Here is a 20,817-nt window from a genome sequence, read left to right as displayed (position 1 = left end):
CAGCTCCAACAGAAGTAACAACTACCATCCCACCCACACCAGCAGTGCCCACCTCATCCAGTAGCACTGCCAGCACCTCCAGAACCACTGCAGAAACCACCACAGCATCCACACCCACCTCTCCTCCAGCAGAAACCTCCACTGTGGCAACACAGCCTCCAACGTCAACCACTACCACCTCCACTGGCCCCAAACCAAAAACAGAAACCACCGTTGCCCCCACTACCACTGCCCCACCAACAAAAGGCACAACCATCATCACTACCACCAGCAGCGCCAGCACTGCCAAGACTTCTCCAGCTGCGACACCAGTAACGACCACCATCCCACCCACACCGGCAGTGCCCACCTCATCCAGTAGCACTGCCAGCACCTCCAGAACCACTGCAGAAACCACCACAGCATCCACACCCACCTCTCCTCCAGCAGAAACCTCCACTGTGGCAACACAGCCTCCAACATCAACCACTACCACTTCCACTGGCCCCAAACCAAAAATAGAAACCACTGCTGGCACCACCGTTGCCCCCACTACCACTGCCCCACCAACAAAAGGCACAACCATCATCCCATCCACACCAGCAGTGCCCACCTCATCCAGCAACACTGCCAGCACCTCCAAGACCACAAACAGCTGCCAGCAGCAGTGTGCCTGGACGCAGTGGTTTGATGTGGATTCCCCTAGCCCTGGTAGTGAAAATGGAGACATAGAGACATTTGCAAAAATACGAGCCGCTGGGTATGTACTGTGCGACAAGCCACAAGACATCAAGTGCCGCGCTAAAGATTACCCTGATAGGAGTCTGGACAAACTGGGACAGGTATTTGACTGCAGCCTTGAAACTGGTCTTGTGTGCAGAAATAAGGATCAGATCAGAAAGTACCCCATGTGCTTTGACTACGAGGTCAAGGTGCTGTGCTGTGACTGTCACACAACATCAGCACCCACAAGAACCACTGCAGGCTACACCACCACAGCTTCTACTGAAGCAACCTCCATTCTGCCAACACAGCCTCCAACGTCAACCACTACCACCTCCACTGGCCCCAAACCAAAAACAGAAACCACCGTTGCCCCCACTACCACTGCCCCACCAACAAAAGGCACAACCATCATCACTACCACCAGCAGCGCCAGCACTGCCAAGACTTCTCCAGCTCCAACAGAAGTAACAACTACCATCCCACCCACACCGGCAGTGCCCACCTCATCCAGTAGCACTGCCAGCACCTCCAGAACCACTGCAGAAACCACCACAGCATCCACACCCACCTCTCCTCCAGCAGAAACCTCCACTGTGGCAACACAGCCTCCAACGTCAACCACTACCACTTCTACTGGCCCCAAACCAAAAATAGAAACCACTGCTGGCACCACCGTTGCCCCCACTACCACTGCCCCACCAACAAAAGGCACAACCATCATCACTACCACCAGCAGCGCCAGCACTGCCAAGACTTCTCCAGCTCCAACAGAAGTAACAACTACCATCCCACCCACACCGGCAGTGCCCACCTCATCCAGTAGCACTGCCAGCACCTCCAGAACCACTGCAGAAACCACCACAGCATCCACACCCACCTCTCCTCCAGCAGAAACCTCCACTGTGGCAACACAGCCTCCAACGTCAACCACTACCACCTCCACTGGCCCCAAACCACAAATAGAAACCACTGCTGGCACCACTGTTGCCCCCACTACCACTGCCCCACCAACAAAAGGCACAACCATCATCACTACCACCAGCAGCGCCAGCACTGCCAAGACTTCTCCAGCCCCAACAGAAGTAACAACTACCATCCCACCCACACCAGCAGTGCCCACCTCATCCAGTAGCACTGCCAGCACCTCCAGAACCACTGCAGAAACCACCACAGCATCCACACCCACCTCTCCTCCAGCAGAAACCTCCACTGTGGCAACACAGCCTCCAACGTCAACCACTACCACCTCCACTGGCCCCAAACCACAAATAGAAACCACTGCTGGCACCACCGTTGCCCCCACTACCACTGCCCCACCAACAAAAGGCACAACCATCATCACTACCACCAGCAGCGCCAGCACTGCCAAGACTTCTCCAGCTCCAACAGAAGTAACAACTACCATCCCACCCACACCAGCAGTGCCCACCTCATCCAGTAGCACTGCCAGCACCTCCAGAACCACTGCAGAAACCACCACAGCATCCACACCCACCTCTCCTCCAGCAGAAACCTCCACTGTGGCAACACAGCCTCCAACGTCAACCACTACCACCTCCACTGGCCCCAAACCAAAAACAGAAACCACCGTTGCCCCCACTACCACTGCCCCACCAACAAAAGGCACAACCATCATCACTACCACCAGCAGCGCCAGCACTGCCAAGACTTCTCCAGCTGCGACACCAGTAACGACCACCATCCCACCCACACCGGCAGTGCCCACCTCATCCAGTAGCACTGCCAGCACCTCCAGAACCACTGCAGAAACCACCACAGCATCCACACCCACCTCTCCTCCAGCAGAAACCTCCACTGTGGCAACACAGCCTCCAACATCAACCACTACCACTTCCACTGGCCCCAAACCAAAAATAGAAACCACTGCTGGCACCACCGTTGCCCCCACTACCACTGCCCCACCAACAAAAGGCACAACCATCATCCCATCCACACCAGCAGTGCCCACCTCATCCAGCAGCACTTCCAGCACCTCCAAGACCACAAACAGCTGCCAGCAGCAGTGTGCCTGGACGCAGTGGTTTGATGTGGATTCCCCTAGCCCTGGTAGTGAAAATGGAGACATAGAGACATTTGCAAAAATACGAGCCGCTGGGTATGTACTGTGCGACAAGCCACAAGACATCAAGTGCCGCGCTAAAGATTACCCTGATAGGAGTCTGGACAAACTGGGACAGGTATTTGACTGCAGCCTTGAAACTGGTCTTGTGTGCAGAAATAAGGATCAGATCAGAAAGTACCCCATGTGCTTTGACTACGAGGTCAAGGTGCTGTGCTGTGACTGTCACACAACATCAGCACCCACAAGAACCACTGCAGGCTACACCACCACAGCTTCTACTGAAGCAACCTCCATTCTGCCAACACAGCCTCCAACGTCAACCACTACCACCTCCACTGGCCCCAAACCAAAAACAGAAACCACCGTTGCCCCCACTACCACTGCCCCACCAACAAAAGGCACAACCATCATCACTACCACCAGCAGCGCCAGCACTGCCAAGACTTCTCCAGCTCCAACAGAAGTAACAACTACCATCCCACCCACACCGGCAGTGCCCACCTCATCCAGTAGCACTGCCAGCACCTCCAGAACCACTGCAGAAACCACCACAGCATCCACACCCACCTCTCCTCCAGCAGAAACCTCCACTGTGGCAACACAGCCTCCAACGTCAACCACTACCACCTCCACTGGCCCCAAACCAAAAATAGAAACCACTGCTGGCACCACTGTTGCCCCCACTACCACTGCCCCACCAACAAAAGGCACAACCATCATCACTACCACCAGCAGCGCCAGCACTGCCAAGACTTCTCCAGCTCCGACACCAGTAACGACCACCATCCCACCCACACCAGCAGTGCCCACCTCATCCAGTAGCACTGCCAGCACCTCCAGAACCACTGCAGAAACCACCACAGCATCCACACCCACCTCTCCTCCAGCAGAAACTTCCACTGTGGCAACACAGCCTCCAACATCAACAACTACCACCTCCACTGGCCCCAAACCACAAATAGAAACCACTGCTGGCACCACCGTTGCCCCCACTACCACTGCCCCACCAACAAAAGGCACAACCATCATCACTACCACCAGCAGCGCCAGCACTGCCAAGACTTCTCCAGCTCCAACAGAAGTAACAACTACCATCCCACCCACACCAGCAGTGCCCATCTCATCCAGTAGCACTGCCAGCACCTCCAGAACCACTGCAGAAACCACCACAGCATCCACACCCACCTCTCCTCCAGCAGAAACCTCCACTGTGGCAACAAAGCCTCCAAAATCTCTCACCACTGCCTCTCCCCTCCCCGCATCAGCAACAACAACCACCTTCACACCCAGCATAACACCATGTTTTTGTCACGTGTTTGGCAGTTTGTTTTCTCCTGGTAAGTGTCATATTTTATGGTTATAAAACTTTTTACAAGCAATATAAAATCTTAATAGTCTATTCAATTAAAGATAACCATTCAAAATCATCTAAACATAGAACTCTATAAATCTATACACTTAATATTTTATTGCTATTTTCTTGGGGTTTTTTCCTAGGTATTTTCATTAGTCTTTCAATTTCTCCTCCAATTTTTCTCTACAGGGGAAGTTGTATACAACAGGACAGATAGTGCTGGCTGTAATTTTTATGCACTTTGCAGCAAGGAATGTGAAATTGACCCATTCCAGGGGCCATGTCCTTCGACAACTCCTTTCACTTCAGTTGCTGCAGAAACTACAACAGAAGCTACCTTATCTTCTGTCTCACCAACCACAGCAACATCTCTCACAACTTCAGTAGAAAGAAACTGTACTGATGTCAATCCTCCACGAAAGGTGGTTCCCCTTGTTATTTTCTAATATATCACCATTGCAAAACTTGCCCAATTTCTGTCCTCTGATAGCCAAGTCAAATCAACTTGTATGTATTTCAATAACAAAATTGGTCATGTTACAAATGACCTGAGAGCGCACAACTCTTCAACCTGGCTTTGCCAGGCTTTTAAGTAACCTGGAGATCGAGGAGCTTACTAAATACCGTGGGAGAGACATTCTTTAATGAGACATTTAAATGTCATAGAAATAAGTAGACTAGCTATGAAAGTGTTAAAATCTCATTCTTCCTACACAGAAGAAAATTCTTTAATTGTTCTCATCTCGTCTGCTCTTAAGGCCTGAAGTCATATGCTAAGAAAACCCTAATCTGAACTCCCTACCTATTTTGAGAGTCTATCTCAAGTTGAAACAGAACAACTAGGGTGAGAGACCACTTAAAAATAAATCATTTACATGTTTTCAGCCTGGAGAGAACTGGATAAGTGAATGCCAGAAGTGTGTCTGCGACCCACTCACTGCTACCGTACAATGCCAGCCGCTTCCGTGCACAACAGTTCAGTCACCAGTTTGTGACCTAGGATTTGTTTCCATGCCTGTACTACCACCAAAAGACATATGTTGTCCCGAATTTAAATGCAGTAAGTATTAAAAATACATATATACAGTCTAGTAAATTACATTTGTACTTCTGTTAATATCTAAGTTCTTCATGTATAACAATAATAGCAAAACCTTCTTTAAATCATTCTGGATCAATTAACATCCATCAGTTATTGGCTAAATATGCATTAGAAGTTTATTTAACAACAAAATGTTATTTTCAATGAAGCTTGCTGAGAGAATTGGAATGGGTGGGAGGATGGCATAATAGTTTGAACCTTCAAGCGGTATTGGACAGATTGGTATTGACTTCTCAGCAAGTCTCACAAATTGAGTTTACTCTGGAACTATTTTTCTTTTTCAGAACAAATACCTGGCATCTGTGTGATTGACGGTAGAACGTACACGGTGAGAATGCTATACTTACAGTGGTATATTGTTGGAAGTGAAACGTACACCCTTTCTACCAAAATAAGCCTTTGAGAAAGTTCTTTTCCCAGTACATGTGTTTTTATCTCTAACCCTTAATTGGAAGTTCTTGTTTGTTTTTTTTTTTCAATAATGTCAAAAACAAAATTGTCACAGAAAAGTTCGTCAACATGTAGCATAAAACAAGAGGGTACCATGTTTAGTGAGGTACTTTCTTTTTAAGGTCTCTCCTACTCTGGAATTAATGAACTTTCCAAATGAGCTGATGTATAGCCCAAACTCAACCACTCTTTGAAATAAACCCAGAGAACCTTCAAAAATAAAGCTAGGATTTTTGCTTTAATAGATACCTAAATCTTTTGCTAAAATTGGTACTTAGGTCATTTAGTTAAAATTTAAACATTAGCGCTGGAGCCTTTTGAGGATACATTTCAGAAAGACTAAAATCCATGTGTAAATCTGTATCTCTGCATATGTACCTGCATGTGTGTCCAATTATTTTAATCTCCATTTGTAAATTATAATTGTTTTATAACCACTGAACACAACTTACAGGGGAAAAAAATTGAAAAGCTGGTAAAATAACGAGGCAGTACAAACCAGCCTTACCTGCATTTTATTAATTTACTTTTCTCTTTTATATTGCTTCATTTAGTTTCCTCTATGTGTGCTTTCTTGCAAAGCATAAAGCCAAACAACTTTATGCTGAAGAGAGGTGAACAACTCATTCATACTTGCATTTCAGCAACCTTAATGGTTCTCAGCAATGCTTTCAACTCTGCCTATACATTATATAGAAACTGTTGCCATTTGAATTATTTTTTTTCCTGTTTTCCAGGTTGGGATGTCAACAGTAATCGATTCATGTAAGAAATGTACCTGCAGTTCTGAGAAAGATCCAGTGACTGAGGCAAATATTGTGCGCTGTGAAACAGTTCAATGTGAAACATCTTGCCCACCGGTGAGTTCAGATTCTCTAGGCTGCCCAGTCAGCCCTCAGTTACAGGAAGACTAGAATTGTCCATCACCAACTCAACATACTTTCTCTTTCATCTCCTTGCGAGTAGGGTTATCAATATATGACTCAGGACGGACAGTGCTGTGGGAAGTGTATTGAAGTATCTTGCACAATCAAACTAAGTAACAACACTGTTCACGTGCTCAATGTAAGTATTCCTTTTATTTTCAGATCTGTCTATTAGTCAATACAGGTTAGAAGAGCTAAGAGTCAACTCATGTCCCTTACTAGTAAAAACCTAACGCTCAAGTTACTCTAAAATCAACACACAAGTTGTCTGAATTGAACATTTAGTTGGAATAACAAACAGCAAATGTGTGGTTAACTGGGCAATGGCTGAATGTTCAGATCCAGGATTTAAACTTTCAAGCTAGCCACAGGATGCAAAATTTCACTTTTGCCATTTGAACGAAGTTCAGAAGCATCTGAGAATCTTTGAGGTGTGAGAACCTAACCAGCTTAGACATCTTTGAAGTAATCATAGTATACCTGATCAAAATGAAAAAAATAATTGTTTTCTTTTCTTATAAAATCCTAGGTTGATGAGATCCTGCCACTCGACCAGTGCAGCCATTACAAATGTGAAAAAATTGAAGATCAATTTGTTACAGTCCAGACTAAAAAAGTATGCCCTGAGTACAACCCAGGAGAGTGCGATCCTGTAAGTTTCAATCAATTCTTCATCAATTTAATGCAGTTTAAAAGAACAAGGGGAGGAGAAGGAAGAATAATATAAATCACTTTCACTAAAGTTGCAGGAATGTCTTAAGAATGAAATTAATCTTGCTGTACTATTAATAATAGGAAAAGCTTAGTATTTTTACATGAGGCTACAAGGATTCAAGGCTTCTATGGTGAGGACAGTAAGTCACCCATGGTTTCATTCAGTGTTCATCACAAAGGTGCCTTCTGCCCAGTATCACTAACGCTAACTGATATTCACGCTCACAATTGTCATCTGTACATTAATACAAATCCTCCTCCTTTACTTTTGCAAAGGATGAAGCAGAGACTACTCCTGATGGCTGCTGCAAAATATGTAAACGTAAGTAATGCTTTGTTCGTGTTTTCTGCTTGAAGAGTGCTGTATTCAACTTCTACCTTTGAGTCGATTGAAGGATTCTTCACTTATTCTATTTATCAAGACTCTGTTTCACTATCTTTCACAATCAAGTCAAATTTGTTTTCCTGATACTGAATACCACAACTCAGACCACCAGTGCTCAAGCCTCTGCGTTATCTTCCAAAGACACCGTACAGCTGAGATCAAAGAATAACCTGAAAACTCCAGATACATTATCCAGTATCCCCCTGCCACTGTCACACACTGCAGATTCTCAATAATCAGGCATCATGCACTTTGAAATTGTTTTAGCATTCATTTAGTTCTGAACTAGAGATTTGAACTATATGTTGGTTTTTTTCCCCCTCTTTATGAAGCTCCAAACTGCAAACCTTACAGCAAAAAAACTGTGATCCGCCACGGTGACTGTGAATCTCCTGAACCTATTGAGCTGTCATACTGTGAAGGAACTTGTCCTGGCTCCTCAGTGTAAGTTCCAAAAACTAAATTTAGTTTTTATCTATGGCTTCATTTATACTGGTCTCTCAAGTTAGTCAATCACCCAAGGTACTGAGGGAGAAGTAGAAGTGCTCACCAAGCCACTTTCCATTGTTTATCAGCAGTCCTGCTTAACCAGGGAGGTCCCAGTTGACTGGAGGTTGGCTAATGTGATGCCTACCTACAAAAAGGGCCAGAAGGAGGATCCAGGGAACTACAGGCCTGTCAGTCTGACCTCAGTGCCAGGGAAGGTTATAGAGCAGAACATCTTGAGTGCCATCACGCAGCACGTACAGGACAACCAGGTGATCAGGCCCAGTCAGCATGGGTTTAGGAAAGGCAGTCCTGCTTCACTAACCTGATAGGGAAAGGCTGTGGATGTTGTTTACCTAGACTAAAAAAAAGCTTTTGACACCATTTCCCACACCATTCTCCCTGAGAAACTGGCTGCTTGTGGCCTGGACAGGCGTATTCTTCATGGGTGAAAATCTGACTCGATGGCTGGGCCCAAAGAGTTGGGGTGAATGGAGTTAAATCCAGGTGGCAGCCAGTCACAAATGGTGTTCTCTAGGGCTCAGTATCCAGGCCAGTCCTGTTTGATATCTTTATCAATGACCTTGACAAGGGGATTGAGTGCACCCTCAGTAAGTGGGTGCACTTACAAAGCTGGCGAAGGATCTAGAGCACAAGTCTTATGAGGAGCAGTTGAGTGAACTGGGATTGTTTAGCCTGGAGAAAAGGAGGCTCAGGGGAGACCTTATCGCTCTCTACAACTACCTGAAAGGAAGTTGAGTGAGGTGAATGTCAGTCTCCCAAGTAACAAGTGATAGGACAAGAGGAAATGGCCTCAAGTTGCACCAAATTTCAATTGGATATTAGGAAAAAATTTCTTCACAGAAAGGGTTGTCAACCATTGGAACAGGCTGCCCAGGGAAGTGGTTTGAGTCCCCATCTCTGGAGGTATTTAAAAGCTGTGTAGATGTGGTGCTGAGGGAGATGGTTTAGTGGTGGACTCAGCAGTGTTAGGTTTACAGTTGGACTTGATGATCTTAAGGGTCTTTTCCAACCTACATGATTCTATGATTACAGAATAGTAACAAAGTTAATGTGTTTATATGATTCCGTTGAGTGGAATAAGACTCAAGGGAAGCAAGAACAGTTTCATTATTGAAGAGACAGGTAATTAAAATCCCATTCACAAGAGAGAATTTAAAAAGAAAAAAAACCACAAAACCAAAACCCCAAACAAATCCCAAAACAAAAGTCTTGGGGGGTGGGTGGGGGGCTCTATGCCTTAGTTTTTAATGAGAAGATACATTTTCTTTTTCTGGTGGAACACAGGTATTCTCTTGAAGCAAACCAGATGCAACATGATTGTAGTTGCTGCCACGAGTCCAACAGCCAAACAAGAGAGGTGACCCTGATTTGCCAAAATGGAACAAGCATAAGTTATAACTATGTCTACGTGGAACAATGCCAGTGTATGAACGCATGCTCTTCGGAAACTTCTGCACCATCTGGCTCCCAACTGAAACAAACTGCAGCATATGGTTCCCAACTGAAAAGCAGCAGAAGGAGGAGATGATGATTGCAAAAAAAAAGCAGAGACCCTAGGGAAGCTGGAATCATTTTTGCCTCAGTTTTTTTATTTGTGCTCCTTCTATAACAGATTTTACATCAGTTTCTGTTACCACCTTTTGGAAAAGGTATATAACATGTTTTGGAAAAAAAAAGGTTTAGGGGGTCTCTAGAAAACAAAACCAGAAACCATTGTAGCTCTATTGCACTTAACTCTTGTGCCTAGAGAAAGCTTTATTGCATGTCATTTTTATGGATGTAATAGTCCTAACAGACATCACAGTGACAGGGAAAAGACTGTTTTCTTGTTCATTTTGTCTCTTATTTGATCAATAAAGCTTTCAGCATTTTTCAATTTCTGTGACTGGTGACTATTTGATATCCATCTTTATTACCTAAATGACAGAGGGTCCACTGGCATCAGGGAGTTTTCTAACTCAGACAGGTATATTCTCTAACAGCCTCTGGGAATGAAGACACTCTCAAACCCCCTTTTCTGGATGAGGTTAAATTCTCTCAGCCAAGTCTAAATAGCTCTGCTTGTTGGCGTAAAAGGTAGAGACAAACCACCGCCTCGTTTTCTCACTGTATTCTAGTTGCCAAGCTGGTGGGATAACAGGCAGGCTGTAGTTTGCTTTCCCTATAATTAATGGAGAGGTCCAGAAGACAAGTATAAAAAAAAGAGGAAGGGAAAACTATTAATCACTAGCCTTTCATGTTCTTGATCAAAATGTATCTGTGTGTAGAAATCACCACTTGCTTCTTCAGTTGAAGAAACAAACCTATATATGAATGAAAGCTCCAATTAGGTGAAGAATACTTAAAGTGAAGTCAATGAAGTTAGTAAAATCAGAAAACTCTCCTGCCCATAATTTTCACAGCATTTGCAAAGAAGTTCAGGATATGTTTTCAAACTGTGCATTTGTTTCCTGTGCTATCTGAGATTCAGAACGGATTTACACTAGTGAGAAAATTGGCTGCCTTTTCCCACAGTAGTTCATCATGTTTACCTGAACTGTTTGGAGCATTTACCTTATCAGTAACTGTTATAATACAAAGCCTGAAATCTGCCCTCAAGGCTCAGCTGAAAAGTAAAGGAGGAACTGTTTGATCAAATAATTGCACATTTTATACATGCTTATTTAGAAGTGAAATTCAATCCCTGAATGAAATCAGTAGAGCCCTAGCTATTGGCCTTCACAGGCATGACCTGATACCACGTTAGGATTAAGCAGTGGGGAGAACTAGGCAGTTACTAGCTATGACAGTGGAGCAGATACGCGTTCCAGTGTCCCCGCACCTTCTCTGATGCGATAATAAGACACTTTTCATTGGTAACCTGGGCTGAAGTACCACCAGTTTTAAAATTTCGTCACTGCATCCTCAGACCCTGAACACCAGCTATCGCTATGAGGAGACATCTGAACAGTCCTGAACAGAGTGACCAGTGGGTCAAGCAGTTTGCCAGCTTCAGCACAGCTTCCCAGGTTTCTGGCTTCCACAGGTTTAGCACTTTGGACATAGCACCATGAGAACAGAGAGCGTGTCTGATGGGATCTAGAACTGTACCACAATGAAAAATAATGTTGTAGAACTGTGTACTGCAGGGAAAAACCAGCACTGCTGGCTGTAGGAGGGCTTCCTATGTGATAGATTTTCACATGTGCCAGCCACGTTAGGCCTGGCATTATAGTGCAGAGCTAGCAATGTTAATCCAAGCTAGCCAAATTGATGCCTGCAGAGCTGATAGGTCAGGGTACAGAGTGCAAAATCCCAGTGACGCTCACATAACATAGAAAAACAAACATCTATAAATACTTCTGAAGTTGGCTTTGAGTGCAGACTGAAGCCAATGAAATCTGCGTGCTTTCTCCCCCCTAACTCTCTAGTCCCTAAATTCTGTGTATTTAGTGCCACGTTCACCAGTTACAAAGCTTCCCTGATATTTTCTGGTCTGCAGGTCTTCCTCAACCGTTTTAAGTATTATATTAACTGTAGCAGTCCGTTCCACTTTAAGGCTTAAGCTGCCCTCTAATGGTCATTATTCGCTTCTCTAAAGAAAAACTAAACCAGTCCCTTAATTCTACTGGAAATATTAAGCCTTGCAGAGCATGTTCATCCATCAGAGGTCAATTATATTTGCATGTAAAATTACTTTTTTATTTTAAATTCCCAAATTATAGAAGATGTAGAGTCTATTTCTCAAAGCTGAACACGTATCACCGCTTAGGAGAGAGAATCTCGATTAGTAAATTTTCGGGGGGTTGCGTTGTTTTGTTTGGTTTTCTTTGAAAACCAGCCCACTGCAAAATGCTAGAAACCACTGGATTTTCTCAGTTCTCCTTAAAATACAGGTTCCAATTTTAAGGGAAATCTATTTTTGTACCTTTTTTCTCTCAAGCCTACACAGAAGAAAACCCAGGGAATCTGCACTTTGTAAACAGGATTCAGGAGGAGACAAACATGTAGATTCCTCTTTGGAGCAAATGCTATACTACAATTGCAAGTCTAAGGGATCTCTAGTAATTTCTTTAAAGCAGAGCAATTAGCTAAATAGGAAAACATGAAGATATACATTTGTTTGATATACAAGAAGTTACCATTTATGTTAAAATATATCTAGCTATTGTGTACTATATCAAGCTCCTTAGAACTTGAAGTGATAAAAATGCATGTATGCTTTAGTTTTATAGCAAAATTTCCAAATATGTTAAGTGTACAATCATAGCAGCAAAATAGTTCCAGTTATAGAACTACAGATTAATAAAACTTAAAACAAGAAACATTATTAATAAAAAATGAATTGTGAACTTTTTCCTGTCATTTCCACGCAGTATCAAATTAAACAGAAAGTGCTGACTTTTCATCCTGTGATATTTACCATCATCAAATATACTGATGCTTCACTGAAAATCACCATAGAAAAGCATTTACCTACATCAGGAAATAAACCACTCATTTTTCTATTCCACTAACTAGTCAATTACAGGGACTACTGCATTAGGGAATGTATATATGCATATATATGGTGAAACTACCCAGTTAGTGCATTTTATTGATGTATTGACATAATGCCTTTTAAAGAAATCTGTCAAGCCTACCAAGACTCTTAAACAGCTCATCGAATAAAGCGTGCCCTGTAAATAAAACCATTCACAGGTTTTATTGTCTGATGATCTAAACTGGGGGAATATGAAGGTTCTGTAAAAGTCAGTGCATTTGTGGAACTGTAATACTTAACCACATGAAACACATTTGTTAAGTGTTAATATCTATAATATATATACACCCAGAGTTCATCAGTTGGAGGACAGAATTTAATACCAATGAACAAACTAAATTGGGTAAGATATTTGTACAACATTCATATGCAGGGCCCTTTACCTCCCAATTCAAATTAATGACTTATGCTTGCTCTAGGCTTTCCAAAACAGAAAGTACCAACAACATTCAATCAGGTGGAAGACTGGAAAATAGCAAGATAGACTAAAAATAATTTGAAAGATTAGATGAAACCAACTACCCTATACACTGGGAAACAATAGCTCCAAATTATTTTGGTTAATAAAGAACAGTAGGTACCTATTGATTACTCTTTCTTTCCCTAAGTCTTAAAGCATATTTTGAAAAATGTGCATGATATAGAAATACTAAATAGCAAGATAAATACTTCTCCTTTTACACCATCATTTCTCTTTCCTCCTCACCTTTCAGTGTTAACTTTTCCCGTTTCCCCTTCTTTTGAAACACCACCTCAAGGTAGTGACTTAAGGAGCTATTTAATTGATTTTGGCTTCCAACTTTCATTTGCCTCCTTTACCCCCCCTTCCTCTATTGATATTTGGTAGCACCTCCCATGGTTTTAATACAATAGCATTATGTTTAAGAAGTTTAATGTATTAATTCATGTCACTCACTTGTCTCCCAACCACCCACGGAGTTCCTGCATTGTCAATTTTGCCACTGCACATAACGAAATTCCGTCTGTTGAAAGAGCAGAGATTCTGTTCTCAGAGACGCAACGTGCTTCTTGGCAATGAGTTATACCAGAACATTCCTATGGATGGATAACTTTAACTTTTGTATCTTCTGTTTTCACACTTTCATTTCCTGATGCTCAAGATTACGTTGCCAACAGGAGGATAAGTCACTGATTTGGTTTATTAGGCTCTGCAAATTCTGTGTGAGCGGCTACCAGAAGTATAGAGAGTTCGCTTACTGTAATCCTGAAAATAGGAGGTACATGCAAAAGGGCTTGCCAGATGTACAATACTGACATTTTCTTGATTTTGGGGATCTAGAACTTTTAAGGAGTTGGCTACAAATTAAAGAATACCTCCCCTCTACACAGTGTCAGAAGGGACCATTAAAACATGCCATGCTGACCCTCATAACCACTCATACTCCATTTATTTTTTTGTTACAAAAGTCATAGATACACCAGCTTGGAATCTAAAAAACAAGATATTGCAGACCTTGAATTAACTTTTACTTATTCCTCTTTCCAAAGCCTCTGGATTTTCCTCTCTAGTGAAGTAAAAGATTCTTAATTGGCTTTTGCCTCCAGTAGAAAAGGACTGAGAATTTCTTTTGCATATATTTCTTCACCCCATCCAACCCAACTCACATAATAGCACAAACAGGCATTTTTATTTAAAACATAAAAGCGACAATCGAGGAAACAAAACGGCTGTGTTCTAACATCTAGTATCACAGCAACTTTGTGGTTGTTTGTACAGCGATAGTCACAAGCTAGTCCTTATGGTCATGCTGTTAGCTGACAGCTGACTATACCACAATGCTAAAGTAATTGAGTTCCTCTGATGTTCCCAGCTGCTTTCACTGTTTGCTTTGTTCCCCCCACTGAAGATAGCAGTAATGGATCACCTTCAATATAAAAATATTCAGATAACAACAGGCTGAGCCATTTCTGAGGTACTTTTTACCACTTCTGCTATATTTCAACAGTAAAGAGACAGATCATGTTAAAATCTTTTGAAACACTCACTTGACATGAAGGCTGAGTCCCGGTCCTGAGGTAGTGAGGCTCTGTATCATGTGAATTTAAGTCCTGAAGTATGCCAGAAAGTATTTAGCTGCTTCTTGCTTCCATGCTGTATGAACATGCTGAAAACGTAAGAGAGACACAAAACCTCCTTCCATTTCTTTTGAAAAGAAATGTGCTCCGGAGAGGTTATCAGATTTCTCTTACCAGCTGTTTAAAATTCATCATTTTAAAGTATTCATAATTTTTTAAAGTAAAAAAATGAAATCATAATTTCCTTTGGCATCATCCTGCTAAGGTCTTCTTATTCAGATACCCACATTTCGGTAGTTTCAAGTGATCTTTTTCACATGGACAAAAATAGCACTTGAAAATACATTATTTAGGATGAAGAGGGAAAGAGTTCTCAGACCTCCTGCTACAGGCCATATGCTGATTCTTAATTTGAGCTGAAAAAAAATAACAAAATCTCCCTTCACAATCTTCTTACCAGTACTGTAAAAATACCGAAGTAGGTACCTTGGAGGGTGATTTTCTGTGCGACAATCTCAGTACCAGTTTCTGCCAGCAGCAGCACACACAGGTTAGACTAATTGATAGCCTATTCCTGTTAGTAGGACTTGAATCAAATTGAAGCATCCAAATGAGTGTTTATTATAGCTTTCTATATGTGACCAATTCACAATCAAGGAAATGCAGAGTGGATGAATAACAAAGACATGTGAAAATATGACAATAACCCAAAGCCTCTCACACTCCAGTGCTTACTGTGTGACCTGTAACGAAACAGAGCCTGACCTAAACCACTGAATTCAGTGAAGATATTCCTGCTGATATGAGGAAGCTTTGAATCAAACCCCGCATTTATGGAAAAAGGCGGATAATGTTGTCTAAATTATGTTAGGTACCTTGCTCAGGAAACTGCAGCCTTATTCTTATGGCTGTAATGATTAGGTTTGTTCATTACCTGCCATGAGAAAGTTTCTTTTTAAACACTTCTCACACTTGCCAGAAGCATCACCAATGGTTACTTATTTCTTGCCTGCAGATACTTCTCTTCATAAGAGAAGGTTCAAGTGCACATTACAGAACATGGAAACCTGTTTCCCTCTTCTCTCCAACTAGGCTAAGCATGTTTTTCCAAGAGAATGCACTACTTGCCCCATGCCTCAAGATGCAAGTGGAGAACATTTGTGCGGTGAGATAGGTATGGTACCAAGAGTGGGCTAAGGGCAAGGTAACATGAAACAGGACGACATGCGAAATCCCTTGCCTATTGTGCACTGTAACAACTCAAAATGGGGGACACAACGTAAGAACTTCTAAGCTGTACATGAAGCTGCCCTTTCTAAGCAATTAGAAGTTTTAATAGTATTCAATAAGATTCAAATTTACACTTTGTTAAAAAAAAAATAAAAGTAACTCAAGTAGTAGTTTTCTTCATAGTATTTAGGCTATTTGGGATGAAGAAAATTATTACTGGAAGAAACCTAAACATTTTAACATTTCACCACTGTAGAAAACACTTGAAGTGAAAAGACAAAAAAATAGCGTGCACACACCCCCATCCAATTATTTAAGAGTTTCTCCATGTTTTCTAACACCATTTGTAAGTTAACAGGAATTTTGAACTTACTACAAAATTCTATGCCATTAAAACCATGCTTTTACAGCCTTTTATGTTTTGTATTTTCTTCAGTAGTGCTATGGCTGTGCTGGAACTGCACATCTGATTTCCAGTGTTTAATGTTCTTCCATGCGTTACTGTCTGCGAACAAACAAATCATTATCTGTAACAACCAAAAAACATGAGACAGGCTGATTAACAACTGGCTGACTACAAAAGGTTTGAAGCTTGGAAACATCTACTAGAACAAGCAGAGTCATAATTTCATTCTTCAAAATGATAGAAAATGAAATGATCGAGCCCAGATAGGAAGTTACTACAAAAGTCTGCATTGCAAAATCATTAGAAGTAGGACAAATATATAAAACAATCTCCCTTTATAAAGATGCCTTTATAAAAATGTAGACACCTTACAGCTGGGGAGCTGAACTGATACCACTCTCAGCTATCTGGATTGCTAGCTTCCCAAAGATTTATTCCAAGCACAGCTGTAGTGTTTGGAACTATACGAAGCATCTTCTGGACTCAGAGTTACCAGCCAGCCATGAAATGAAATTAAAATTGTTGCCAGTTTATTTACATATCAGATTAAAACTTTAAAAAAGTAATCTCGTGATAACAAGCAAACTTGTTAATTCATACTGTACCATTTGAGAATAGAATAAATTCCATTTTATAAAGGGAATTACATTTAGTGACCTGGCTCTAAATAAAAGCTACTATCATAAAATATATCAAGGGATATATTGAAGGGGCCCATAAGGACCATCAAGTCCAACTTCACATTTGACTCCGGCATCCAGACCATTTATAAACACACTAAAGAGCACTGGCCCTGTAATTGAGCCCTGGGGAGCCCCACTGGTGACTGGCCGCCAGCCTGATGTAAGCCCATTTATTATAACTCTCTGAGCCCGACCCGTCAGACAGCTACTCACCCAATGTATTATGGACTTGTCTTGCTGTACGCTGGAGATTTTGTCCAGAAGGATACTCTAAGAGACAGTATCAAAAGCTTTGCTGAAATCCAAAACCACCACAACTACTGGCTTCCCTCGGTCAACCAGATGGGTGACTTTGTCATAAAAGGAAATTAAGTTAGTTAAGCAGGACTTTCCCCTCCTGAACCCATACCGGCTATGACCAATGACTGCATGGTCTCTCGAGTGTTTTTCGGTAACTCACAAAATAAACTTCTCTATAATTTTACCAGGCTCTGAAATGAGACTGACAGGACTGTAACTACCAGTCTTCCACCTTTCCCTTCTTGATAACAGGAACAACATTTTCCAGCTTCCAGTTGACTAGGACCTCTCCAGACTCCCAAAAATAATGGATAGAGGTTCTGCAATAACATCAGACAGCTCTTTTAGTACCCTGGGATGAATCCCACCCATTAGGCCCCATAGACTCATGTGCCCCCAGGTGGAGCAGCAAGTCTCGAACAAGTTCAGAGTCAGCTGTGAGTTTCTCATCCCCCCAGTCACGGTCTTCCAGCATAAGGCTCTGAGGGCCTCAGGATCCATCATTGGTGTTAAAGACAGAGGGAAAGACAGCATTAGACATCTCCCCTTTGTCTACATCCCTATTTGTGACATGACCAACTTCATCAAGCAACAGACCAATGTTATCATCTCTGATCCTCCTTCTCCTTTTGCTGTTAACATATTTAAAAAAGCATTTTTGTTGTCCTTTACGGTGCTGGCCTGCTTGAACTCTAATCAAGCTTTGGCCACACGAATTTTCTCCCTGCAGTGGCAAATAGCATCTCCGTAGTCCTCACGTGTCACCTGTCCTTACTTCCAATGTCCGCACACTTTCCTTTTCTGACTAAGTTCTAGAAGAGTTCTACTCAGCCAAGCTGGCCTTCTGCCCCACTTGCTTGACTTCCAACACTTTGGAATTGCCCGCTCCTGCACTCTGAAGAGACTTAAAACGTGACCAGCATTCATGGACCCCAATACCTTCAAAAGCAGATTCCCTGGGGACCTTACTAACTAGCTCCTTCAGCAGCCTGAAGTCCGCTCTCCCCATATCCAGGGTCAAAGTTTTATTGGCAGTTTTTTCTCCTATTGCCAACGATTTGAAACTCAACTACTTCATGGTCACTGTGATCAAGACAGCCACCAATCACCACTTTTCCCATGAGTTCCTCTCTGTTTACAAACAACAAATCTAAGAGGGCACCTTTCCTAGTTAGCTCCCTTAGTACCTGCATGAAGTTATCGTCAATGTACTTCAGGAATTTCCTGTGCCTGTTTTTGTCTGCTGTATGATATTCCCAGTTGACACCTGGGAAGCTAAAGTCATCCATAAGGACAAGGGCAGTTTATCTACAGATACCCCTTAATTCCTTGTAGAATAATTCATCGATATCATCATCCTAGCTGGGTGATTGATAGCAGACTCCCACAACAACAAGCTTTTCCCCTGCATCCTTACCCAGATGCTCTCAATCACGTCACTGCCAACTGTAAGCACCATACAAACCAATTCTTCCCTTACAGATGGCACCACCACCCTGCTTCACCTGCTCTGCCCACCCCTCCTGAGGAGCCTGTAACCGTCCATCATGACACCCCAGTCACAGGACATACCCCACCAGTTTTTCCTTAAGCCACTGATGTCATAGCTCCAGGACTGGGTCAAAGTTTCTGGCTTTTCTTGTTTATTCCTCATGCTGCGTGTATTAGTATAAAGACATTTCAAGTGTGCTCCAACGTACCCAGAACATCATGGAGCAGACTAAAGGACCTTGCTAGCACACCATCCCTCAAACACTGGTGTGCCACCCCCAGACTTATCTCTGGCAAGCCTGGTTTTATCCCTTTCTCCCTTCAAATCTACTTTAAAGCTCTTTCAATGAGCCCTGCTAACACTTGCACAAACATCTTTTCCTCCCTTTGAGGCAGGTGTATGCCATGTGTCATTAGCAGGCTTAGAGGAAAAAGAACTTGAAATTTTGCGGATGACACCAGTCTCAGAGACAGGTATTGATCAGCTGGGTCTTCTTGTTTCTGCCCTCATCATTCCCTGCAACTGTAAGGATAGAGGAAAACACTACTTGTGCTCCTAATCTCTTAACCAGTTGGTCCCAAGGCCCTGAAGTCTGTTTTGATCACCCATGGTCTTCTTATTGCAACTTCATCACTGCCTACATGAAAAAGCAATAATGGACAATAATCCAAGGGCTGTAACACGGTAGGAAGTTAACCTGGGCCTTAGTGAGACAGCAGCCTTCCCCAAGAAGTGGGTCAGGTCAGCAAATCAGGCCTACTGTCCCACTCAGAAAAGACTCTCCTACAACAGTGACCTGTCTTTTTTCTTTATGGAAGCGGTTTTGATGTAGGGCCTAGGACGACTTAACCATGGTGACACCTCCACCCTAGATGAATCATTGTCCTCATCCTTGCTTGGTTCCACTTGCAGAGTCTTACACCTATTATAAAAGGGCACCTGGGAAGGTGGAATAGTCATGGAGGAGATTTGCCTGCCATGCTGGGCGGGAATTTGTTGCCATTCCCCCACTATGTGCACTTCTATAATTACTTGGTCGTACTTTTTTAAAAAAGCCTTAAGCATTTCAAATCAACCTGAATGCCCCACATTAAGCCGATTACTATTACAGAAATTATACATTCAAGGTGGAAAAACATTATCCTGTGACACAGTGACAAACTCCTGAATCTAATCCATAAAGAAACGTGGACAGCACAGACATGGAAAACAAGCTCAGTGTACTTTTTCACTCACTGTAGTTATTTTAAAATTGGAGATAATTTTAAAATAGATTGAATCATCCTTCTTTCTCTTCCAATGATAAATGCATTAAAACTATCAAGGTTGTCCATTTGTATGTAGTCTGTTTCATATTCCAGATTAGCACACAATGTTTTAAAAACCTGTTCCAAGTGAATTCTTTGAATACTCCAAAAGGCAGTACTTTCATAGTTCTCTCACACGTGGAAACACAGACACAGCTAAGATCAATTTCAATCTACTTGCTTTCCACAAATTAATTTTTCCCATCTATGTGCAAATTTTACTTCAGAAGTTATGGTACATCATGAGTATACAAGCCTCTTTGTTCTTACAAAATTAATAAGGCTTTTCAGCAAGATAGTAAAGAAAATCTTTCTAAAATATACTGTAGTACAAAAACAGAATAACATGGGTTTCTAAACAACCTTCCTGAAGAAACAGGAACGAAAGCTGAAGTCTTCAGTAGGCTACAACTTAAAACCGCAGCAGAGAAGACTGGTAATATGGGTTTTCATTTTTCCTACTTATTCTAAGAAAACACGTTTGCATTTCTTCCTAGAGGCCCTGCTCTCATTCACGTACTTAAATGCTTTAATACTTCAAAATACACTGATTTTTCTGTACACCCCACACACATTATCGCTGGTTGATTAGCACTGAAATGAAAAGCTAA

The 20,817-nt window shown here is 42.4% G+C and overlaps 1 protein-coding gene across 1 annotated transcript in view; it reads left to right on the top strand.

The window, feature by feature from the left end:
• The window catches only part of LOC134514222 (mucin-2-like), a 41,243-nt gene extending 30,517 nt beyond the window's left edge, over positions 1–10,726 (top strand). Inside the window, exons 31-41 of the mRNA XM_063331706.1 lie at positions 427–1,169; positions 1,620–4,125; positions 4,332–4,564; positions 5,028–5,202; positions 5,529–5,572; positions 6,432–6,554; positions 6,661–6,759; positions 7,150–7,272; positions 7,611–7,656; positions 8,052–8,163; positions 9,514–10,726. Of these exons, the coding sequence (XP_063187776.1) occupies positions 427–1,169; positions 1,620–4,125; positions 4,332–4,564; positions 5,028–5,202; positions 5,529–5,572; positions 6,432–6,554; positions 6,661–6,759; positions 7,150–7,272; positions 7,611–7,656; positions 8,052–8,163; positions 9,514–9,757 (4,448 nt within the window). The 3' untranslated portion in view covers positions 9,758–10,726. The remainder of the gene's footprint in view (positions 1–426; positions 1,170–1,619; positions 4,126–4,331; positions 4,565–5,027; positions 5,203–5,528; positions 5,573–6,431; positions 6,555–6,660; positions 6,760–7,149; positions 7,273–7,610; positions 7,657–8,051; positions 8,164–9,513) is intronic.
• Positions 10,727–20,817: the final 10,091 nt, after the last annotated feature.

This window comes from Chroicocephalus ridibundus, chromosome 4 (genome assembly GCF_963924245.1).
Source record: "Chroicocephalus ridibundus chromosome 4, bChrRid1.1, whole genome shotgun sequence".
NCBI lineage: Eukaryota > Metazoa > Chordata > Aves > Charadriiformes > Laridae > Chroicocephalus > Chroicocephalus ridibundus.
Note: the sequence above shows the minus strand (reverse complement) of the source record. Positions and strands in the feature narration are given on the sequence as shown.